At 34.7% G+C, this 10246-nt stretch overlaps 1 protein-coding gene and 1 long non-coding RNA gene across 2 annotated transcripts; both read left to right on the top strand.

Moving 5' to 3' along the window:
* Positions 1 to 811: 811 nt before the first annotated feature.
* Positions 812 to 4417, top strand: LOC147294339 (uncharacterized). Its single transcript, XR_015120155.1, has 3 exons — positions 812 to 906; positions 1553 to 1620; positions 4074 to 4417. It is a non-coding gene; the product is annotated as an uncharacterized LOC147294339 (long non-coding RNA).
* LOC147294338 (uncharacterized) lies at positions 4418 to 7010 on the top strand (the record flags this gene model as incomplete). Its single annotated transcript, XM_086231186.1, has 2 exons — positions 4418 to 4660; positions 5161 to 7010. Coding segments are annotated over 2 exons (2025 nt in total), but the record flags the coding sequence as incomplete, so codon positions are not given.
* Between the last annotated feature and the right edge of the window lie 3236 nt (positions 7011 to 10246).

Genomic DNA, 10246 nt, shown 5'->3' with positions numbered 1-10246 from the left:
CTTGTTCTTACGTTTTGTACATCATTTGTGCTATTATTTTATTAAGAGAAACGTTTTAATTTTCTATTTCATCTATGCAAAAAGAACAGAGGAATACAAGTTAGCTACCTTCCCTTCGACTTTTTCTCTTATCCTGCAGTGTAGTTGCATGATCGGAACAATTCATTCTTTAGATCATTATTTAAAGATTATATTTGCAAAAAAATTAACCATTAAAAAAAAAAGGTAAGCCGGTAGCACATCAGACCCAGAAAAAAAAAAAAAAAAAAAGGATGTAATTAAGGTAACACATGCATTGAAAGATTGACCTCCGGAGATTTGGAAAACTACCAAAAAATTGTTTCATTTAAAGATTTTTAGCTATTTTTAGAAATCTAATCAGCAATTAATGCTCGAACCCCTCTTGAGTAATGCTCGAATTCCTATGAAGTAGTGTTTCAGCACTTCTTGAAAAGAACTAGAACACTGTATTAGATTTCTAAAATTAAAAAAAAAAAAAAAAAGTTAAAAGTATTTAATAAAAACAAAAAAGGATTTAGTTTTCAAATTTTCCATTGACCTCAAGAAAAACAAGTCACAGTTTACATCAATTGTTTACAAATGTCACATCAATTGTTTACAAAAGCAACAACGGGGAACTAACGCTCGCCCCTATTAATTAAATAGACGAAGACTTGAGTCCTGAAGATCGGTAAACTTATATATAATAGAATTGCAGAGTCATGGCCGGATACCCAGGAACTTTCCTCTGTAATTTCTCCTATTAAAAAAAAAAAAAAATGTATATAGCTTCTTCTTCTCACCTTCACCTTCACCTTCACCAGTTCACCTTCATCCTCCTTCTCATTCTCTCCAAATCTGCACACCGCGGAGAGAGTCAGGTGCCTTACACTTTTCTTAAGGGAGGTAGGCACGCATTTTCGAAATTCTCTAGTCTATCAAATTATATACATTTGTATGTATTCTCTAGTCTGTCAACATTTAAGTGCTGTGTACGTTGTGGTTAATATCATACCCTACCTCTTTATTTGTGTGTACCTTTCTTCAACTAGTTCTTTTATGTTATGCTACAGTCAGTTTTTGAAGTACTACTCATGAAAGCCTAATCTCTATTTTAAGAGACTTAAAGCTGTGGCCCAAATGACTGCAAGTCTATTTTACGTTGAATAATTGAATTAAGAAACCTAATGAATTAGCTTTCAAAATCAATTAAGCAACATCTGTAGCCAGCTAAGTAGCAATATCTATATAGAGACAATATTCACCATTAAACCATCTTATTCTTGGGCATGTGATCAACTATTTAAGAAACCTGAAGATAAAATAAATGATTTTACAACATGTTTTATGTGTTTATTAACTTTATTGTTTAGGTAGAAACTTGTCAAAAGTAGATATAATATACTATGTAATATCTCACTCTCTCTCCAACAAAGATAATGCATCTTGAGTTCTTGACCCTCATATCTCTCTCTCTCTCTCTCTCTCTCTCTCTCTCTCTCTCTCTCTCTCCCTTTCTCTATCTATATTCTACTTCTACTTGCTGTTTCAGACAGTAAACAGCGGAGATCGAGTTGGGTGCCGTATATTTTTGCAAGATTTTAACGTTTGCTTTTGGAGGTAGGCATGTTTTAATTTGAAGTTCTCGATCTAGTCTTCTTTGCAACACATTATACTTTAGTAATGTCATGTTCATTTGTGTTCGATGTTTTTATTACTATTATTTTTTTAACCTTTTCGCATAGAGATTTGCTTGAAACTTAATTTAATTACTCTACTGTAATTCAAATCTAATTCCAGAGTGCTAACGTCTTTCTCATTTTTTTAAATTTTTGTAAAAAATAAATAAAAAAACCTAAATTACTTTTATAGGATTTGCTCAGTCATCCAAGCTAGCTATATATCTAGACTTCATTTCTATTTTCTTTAACATTTTGTACATTCCTTCGTTTAAACAAACAAGGCTGACGGGAGGACAATGATCGAGGGTTTTATATGCGCATGTGTGTGCCTATATTACATTGTGATTTTATGACACTAAAAATTGGTCTTTGATATTGCGGAATCTTCCAATGGTAGGGAGCGAATTCAAGTTGGTTAAAAATTTAGTCTTTGAACATTCATGACTTAATTTTTTCGTAATTATTGAAAAGCCCTTAATAACTTTTGAAAGACTCAAAAGTGAGTACATATATATATATTCGATCAGGTGCGCATTAACGAATATGCGAACCTGCCATCGAGCGCTCGACAATGTTTTTTTTAAAACAGACGAGTGCTTTCTCCGCCAAGTTTTGAGAGTAAACCCCCATCGATTCACCTCATCCTCTTCTAGAGTATGCGGGACCCTCTTTACTTCATAAAAAAAAGAAAGAGAATTTCGAGCTATGCGAAACCCTCTTTACTTCATTAGTCACTAGACTCACTACCCGGGTGTGGATTTAAAACCCTTAAGATTCTTCTCATCAGGTCTTTATAAATTTATAAGGCTTAATTATCGATTTACCACCCAAAACTATAACTCATTCCCACTTTATCACCTGAAAGTTTTTTTGTCCCAGATTACCACCTATAACTTACATCCATGTCTCATTTTACCTTGTTCCGTCAACAATTCCCTTAAAAATGATGACCTAGCCATTAATGCTGACGTGGCGCGCTGGATGTGCGCCACGTGTCACATTTTTTCTTGTATTTTCTGCTTTTTTTATTTATTTTATATTTTTATAAACTTTGAAAATTAATTAAAAATAGCTCCGAATTTAGCAAAAATACATGAAAAATTCCTATTGACTTGTCTTGACTAGTACTAATTTACTATGGGGTCAAAATGCCAATTTTCCCTCTAAAAATTTCCAGAAAATTTGGAAAGTCCAAATTTATTTCTAGAAAATTAAAATACTCTAGACTCTTCGGAAATTCATAAGATAATCTCCCAAACTCCAAAAAATATGAGGTATGCACCGTTAGTCTTCTAAAAACTAACAATACCTTTCTCGTGAACACTTGCTACCCAAAAGACCTCTCGGACTTAGAGGAAAATAAATTTCCCTATAAAATAAATTCTAGAAAAATTCTAGAATTTCTGTAAAGTCTCAAAGTAATTCTCTAAAACAGGCTTTTGGTAATTTCCAAAATATTTTTGAGAATTTTTCCAAGAGTTTACGAAAATTCTAGAATTTATTTAATAGAGGAAAATTTATTTTAATTTTTTAGAAATAAATTTGGACTTTCTAATTTTTTTGGAAATTTTTAGAGGGAAAATTGGTAATTTAATCTTATAGTCAATTAGTGCTAGTCAAGACGAGTTCGTAGGAATTTTTCGTGTATTTTTTTGAGTTCGGAGCTATTTTTAATTAATTTTTAAAGTTTATAAAAATAAAAAAATAAAAAACTCCAAAAATAAAAGCAAAGATGTGACACGTGGCTCACATCCAGCACGTCACGTCAGCATTAACTGCCAGGTCTTCATTTTTAACGGAATTATTGACGGAACAAGGTAAAATGGGATACGGATGTAAGTTACAGGTGGTAATCTGGGACAAAAAATCTTTCAGTGGCAAAGTGATAATGAATTACAATTTTGAATGGTAAATCGATAATTAAGCCAATTTATAATGTCATATTAATTGTAACTCTTTAACCCATTCATTAGGATTTAACGAGCTGCATGATAATTAATGGTTGTGCAATAAAATGTTTTCTTATCTTTAATTTCTCTCACTCTGGTCTTTAGATCACACTTTATAAGTGATCTAATATCTCGAAACAACATAAGACCTGCAATTATCAGACTTGAATACTCTTATTTAAGTTATTTGAACCCTTTAAACTAACTGTGTTGTGTATAATCGCTTTAATAGAGGTGAAATTTACTTCTATTAAAAAGATGGTATATCACATGGCCCGTGACTTAAATGATCCAAATAATTTCACTCATCAAACTTTTCAGTTTTAAACAAATCTACTAAATTGGATAAGGTGTGAATATATATTAGTATCTTTTAATCTAATGTATTATATTACTATGTTCATTTCCCATGTATAATTGAAGCTATATATGATTATTGCAGGTTTGCCTGCCATATATAGGCCCATAGTAGGCTCCTTCACTTTACAATATTGAAGATTATCCGCACACCGCAGCTCCATATATGACAAAATTAACGAGGCCCCGTCGTGCAGTGATACAAATCAGAAAATGGCTGATCGACAAACACCCTTCCAAGGCTATTAGACACATCCAGTGTAATTAATCTATGTTAAACATTCACGTACTTATTTACTGAATCATGAGCTTATCTTAGAGAAACAAATCAATATTGATACTTTACTAAAACGAATTAATTTGGCGGTTCAAACTAACTTCTGGTTTTTTACTATTTCTTTGTGATGCCCTATTATATATATATATATATATATATATATATATATAGTTTTGGTTTTCAGCTACAGTTATGTGGGGCATGCAGTAGTGGGTATCTTGGTAACGTACCTCACAGATATTACTTGGAAGAGTCAACAATTTGACGTAGCTGCCGTAGTAACAAATGTGCAAGAAGGGTTATCAGCCGTTATGGTGATTGTCCTTGCTCATATCACAGACAAGTACACTGATCAATTTAAAACGATTATCACCACAACTGTTCTCTACAATCTTGTAAGTGTTCCTACAACCATAAGTAATACTAGAGGTTAAAGGTACCAATTATTATTTGAACTATTCAGATTTCGACTAATTATGTGGTAGTATTTTTTTTTTTTTCCGTCTATATTTGAGCTCAATCTAGACTTCACCTCATTCATTTACAACAACTAAAAAAGTCAAATCATGTGCTACATCATTGGTGCTTAAAAATTAATATAATAATTTGTATCTCTAATATTATTGATAGAAAAGATCCAGTAACTGTTAGGAGCTTGACTATTATATAAAGTATTAATACATTTCATCACTATTTAGTACTCATCAAAACGTAAATGCCCAGTTCTACAAACACAATTGGCCGGACACATTGAAAGAAGCATATTATTATCTTACAAAAAACAAAGGAAGTGGGATAATGCTAAATTAATTAAGGAAAATATCACTTGTCTTGTGGTTTTTGAAAAACTGTTTCTGTGAAAGCTATATATGCTTTTGATTGACATACATTGCAGGGGTTAGGTCTATTAAGCTGTTCTACTTGGTTAAAGGCGGCTGTTGCAGCTAGGGTATTCTATGGAGCAGCATTACTAATATCATTAGGTGAAGCTGGACGAGAGGCGAATTTGGGTGACTTTTTGGACAATCAATATTTAAGCGAGCAGAAAAAACAAAGAGATTGCAAGGATGGAAAGCGACTGAAAAGAAGCCGTACACAAGCAGCGTTGTGGAACATTCCCTGGTTTTTAGGTGCAGCCGCAGCTTTTTTCCCAATATTTTCATATTGGAGAATTGTTTTGTTGGTTTCAGCTAGTATGATTGCAGCTTCTTGTTTCTGGTTCTGGTTTGCTTATCCCCATTACTTCATAAATAATAAAACCCTGGCCACTGAAGGAGAACAAAGAGTAGAAGAAACAGAAAGAGGCCTCTCTACTGCAGGAGAAGGACCAGAAGTGGAGCTTTGCACAACAAATGGAGAAGAAACAGAAAGAAAACAGATGTGCTGCATAGACACAGAGGGAAGCCTCAGTACAGCAGCAGAAGGACAAAAGATGGAGCTTTGCATAAGAGTACTAGAAGAAACAGAAAAAGGGGTCATTTGCAGAGACAACACAGAATTAGAGACCCATTGTCAATGTCCAGTAGCAGGAAAAGTTTGGATAGAAACAGATCAAGGGACCCTTTGTACAAAAGCAGAACAAGCACAAACAGAGAAGCTAATTTGCACAAACCTGTGTGCAGTAAAAGACACAGATAGAGGGGAGATTTTCATAGACGCCGAAGGAAGCCTCCATACAGCAGCAGAAGAAAGAACCGACACAGAATTAGAGACCCATTTTCAATGTCCAGTAGAAGCTCAAACAGATCAAGGGAGCCTTTATACAGCAGCAGAACAAGTACAAACAGAGGAAATTCCTATAGACACTGAAGGGAGCTTTTGTACAGCAGCAGAACATGAAAACACAGAGGAGCTAATTTGCACAAACCCGTGTGTAGTAGACATACAAGAAAGAGGGGAGATTTTCACGGGAAGAGCACTAGAGTTTTGGACACTCAGAAAACTAAAGGAGGAAATGCCTTTTTTCAAAAGAATTATACTTATGTGGCTCGCCTTCCTTATATACGGTGTGGTGGAAGCAACGGGAAGCACATTTTTTTATGAACAATTATCATCGAATAACGATCTCCGTGGCAATGTTGCAGTTTATTTCTCATTAATTGCCTCGGCTTCAAGGGCCACAGTGATTTGTCTCTATAACAGATTTGTAATTCCAAGGAAATGGAGACATGCTACTTTGGTGAGAATCGGCTGTGGACTGACTTGTTCGTTGTTTTGCTGCTTTGCTGCTTGGCTGGTTGAGATGTTCATGTTGAGTTCTATTAAGCAGAAACGACTTGATGCTGAAGATGACACATCCAAAACTATTTCCTTGAGCATCTTTTGGTTAGTTCCACAATTTGTCCTGTTGGGAACCATGAAAGGGTTTGCGGAAGAGGGATTGGAGGACTTTTTACATGAACAAGTATTTGACGATAATGATGAACTAATGGTTAGGTATGTACCTCACATCGCTGCCTTCCTTCTAGGTACTGCAAAATTCTGTTCCGTTATTAGTATTTTGGCGTTTAAAAGATGTTGGTTCCATCAAGACGTAAACAGGAGTCGCCTGGATATGTATTACTTAGTAATAGGTCTCGCCAGTCTCGTTAATCTGTCCTATTATTTGTGCGCTGCCCATGCTTATGCTACGAATAAATCACTGAAACCCGCAAGAGAAGAAACTCATGAACAATGAGCAATGGAATTGGAAGTGGAAAAGTGACGATTTTTGGTTTCGATGAGGTGTCCTACTATTGTGTATGCTCTAAATGCCTTGCAATGCATGTTTTATCTTTTTCCTTTGTAGCAGATCTCTAGCTACTTGTTATCTAATTGCTCCCTGTGTTGCATGAGAAATTTAACTGCTATTTCTAGTGGTTACGGTATTTATCTCTACTCTGTTGTGAGAAGTTCCAGTTTAATGGAACATAAGTTCTGTATGGTTGAGCCTTGCTGCCTCAGTTCATCTATCTGTAGACGTCCAATTTCAACACAACAATATTAGTATAGACGTCCAATACAAAACTAGGCCGTTAAAAGAAAGAAAATTAAGGAAGTATCAAGAACCTTCAACAATGGTGCCACAGATGAAGACAAGTATTCAGAGACTTGCAAAAGCCGTCCTATCATGTCTTCGTATGTCTTTGTTGCTTTTGCAATGATCGTCTCCCTTTCTAATCTCTAGCAACATTCCTTGTTATATCTCCTATCATTAATAATGTTTCTTAATTATCTTCTCTTGCTCTCTGCTTTTGCTGTCCACATTCATACTCACTGTACACAGTGGACTGGAGACTCAGGTGTTCCGTTATATATGTTTGCAAATTTTAACCTCTGTTTTCTGGTGGAGGTAGGAATCCTTTCTAAATTTTGTACTCTTCTTGTTGCAATTAATACATTTCTTTAAGCATCTATGTTGAAATATAGTTCACCAGATCAAACACTCTGTTCTACCAAAACTTCTGATTCTAGCTTGCAGGTTTTACTTGCCAAAGCAGGCTCTCCCTCACTTCCTTTACATCGATTAAGTATAACCCACAGTTCCGTCAACAATGACAATCTTAACAAAGCTCCCATCGTGATTCATTCGCATAGGAATTATGTGGAGCCATCACAACATCTTCCCTGGACACTCAATATTGCTTCAGTGAGGAAGAGGTTGGGCCGCAACTACCCTATGTGGCTATGTGCATCCGGGGTATATGTTAAGACATCCCTCCTTACGTGGAGGAGAATTAAAATAAATAGAAAAGAAAGAAAAGTACGGAGAAGAATTAGTAAACAAGAAAATGGACAATTCATGGAGGAAAATAAGGAAGACCCCCTTTTATTCATGCACGACCATTGAATGCATGCACAAATGGCATATAAAAGGCACATTCTCATGCATATTCATATCATCGAACATTGCTTCATTTTCAGAGAAAAAGTGAGAGAGTTTGAGAGAGAAGAACCTAGAATCCTCTTGAGTGAATCTAAGAGAGAGTCAGCCACAGCCCACAGGTGAGATTCCCCATTATTTTCATAGCGGAAGATATTGTCTGTTAGGACATTAGCTAAATCACTTAAATTTTGTACGCTATTTATGTATTTCTTTATTTCGTGCTATTTATTTGTTGTTCGCTAGTCCATTTCAGTTACACAAGAACGGAAAAAGTTTGATATGGGAACACTGCTAGAAAAGCAACCAACCACCACTGCCAAATTTCCCACTGCCTATGGCTTTTCATACATAATATCTCACGGGAATACCAATTCAGTGGCTGAGATCTTGCATGACACAGAGGAGGAGTGGCTATCACATTATTTGCTACACACATTGTGGCAATTTATATTCAATGTCATAACAATTAACATATATTTGCACCATAAAAAAAACTTACTTATAACAGGGATAGAGACTGACTTGACATTCCATGAGATAAGTTTTATCTTGAAATTGAAAAAAATTTTATGTGATAAATTATAAGAACATATGTGTCATTATGTTATTGGATTAAAATATTAAATCAGTCATATTCCTGTACATGAAAGTTTCTCTCCAGCACCATATAGGCCTCTGCCATGATATTTAATATGTTCAAATATATAAACAAATGTCATGATTACTTTTTTTTATTAGAAGCCACTGCCAAGATTTTGACGTTTGTTTTAAATGGCAAGTAGGGACTTTTTTTTTTTTTTTTGCCACAAGTAGGGACTTAAATAGGCATCTAGGTGAACTAAAATATTCAAAATGACATATGCGAAGCACGTGCTTCTATGTCAAATTTTTCATCAACAATTTAAATGATGTTAACTATTTAGACTTCATTGCAATCATATAAAAACTACATGGCCAAAATCGTAAAAAATAAAAATACAGGACCAAAGTAAAATTCTGTGAAAGTACAGGGACTAAAAATGTCATTTGGCCCTTCTTTTCTTTCCAAATTTTCCTGCACCGATTGAACAAACCCTTGCACTTCATGGATTAGAACATCATTAATATAAAAGAAAATTGCTACTATAGCATGGCAGTGGCAAAATGGGAGTATGGGACTCATAAGGAGAGGGAAGGAGAGGGAGAAAGAGAGAGAGAGAAGGAGGGGAGGCTAGCCGGCGGCTGGGTGGGGTGGGGTTGGGTGGAGTGCTGTGTCGGAAAGAGGAGTCGTCGGTGATGGGGCCGGTACCTGGGTTTGGGGGTGGGTTTTTCTATTTTATTTTGTTTTTCCTTTTTTTTAGAAAATGTAAAATCTTTTTTTTTTAAGTGTAAAATTCTTTTTTTTTTTTTTAATTTAACCCATGGCCAAAATGGGAACCTACATTTTTTTTATTAATTGTTTATCTACATGATATCTTAAATATTATTAAAATGGTTCATTCATGCCATTTAGGCGGCCACGTAGGCTTTTTTAATGGACCCATATACGAATTTGACGAAATATAGTATTTTATAAAATTTAGGAGACAAAGTGAGAGAAATGAAATTTCATGAAGTAAATTGAAAATCAAAATTATTTTCAAAAGATATTGGCGCGAATAAGCCACCATAATACTAAGCAATCATTTAAAAAATAAATAAATTAGATAAGTGTCTATATCAATCATATTATGACTTTAATGATTTTTTATCATCTCTGTTGTAAGATTTATCCTGATATGTGAGAAATCATGAACAATTTCAATAATCACAAGATTAGCAAACTTATAAAAAGGTTTCGCATCTGCATACACACTAACTTTGGTTGTTAGACCCATTCATTGTCAAACAAAATAACCCAAACAAAAAGATTCTAAATGGAACAACCTTTTTCTTAGGGGCTGGGACAGCAAGACTCCAAATATATATTTCTAAATGTTCCAATTATATTATGCCAAGAAGCATCAATGATATGATTGCAAATTTGGAATGATATTAAATAAAGGAGGTGCACTCAGCCTCTCACTTTACCGATTAGAATGATATGAACCAGTTATATGTCTTCTCCTTTTGTCGAGAAAACATCCACAGCCACAGG

The sequence above is a fragment of the Dryas octopetala genome, chromosome 2, assembly GCF_963921425.1.
Source record: "Dryas octopetala chromosome 2, drDryOcto1.1, whole genome shotgun sequence".
NCBI classification, from domain to species: domain Eukaryota; kingdom Viridiplantae; phylum Streptophyta; class Magnoliopsida; order Rosales; family Rosaceae; genus Dryas; species Dryas octopetala.
The sequence above is the reverse complement of the archived record's forward strand: the minus strand, read 5'-3'. Positions and strand labels throughout refer to the sequence as shown.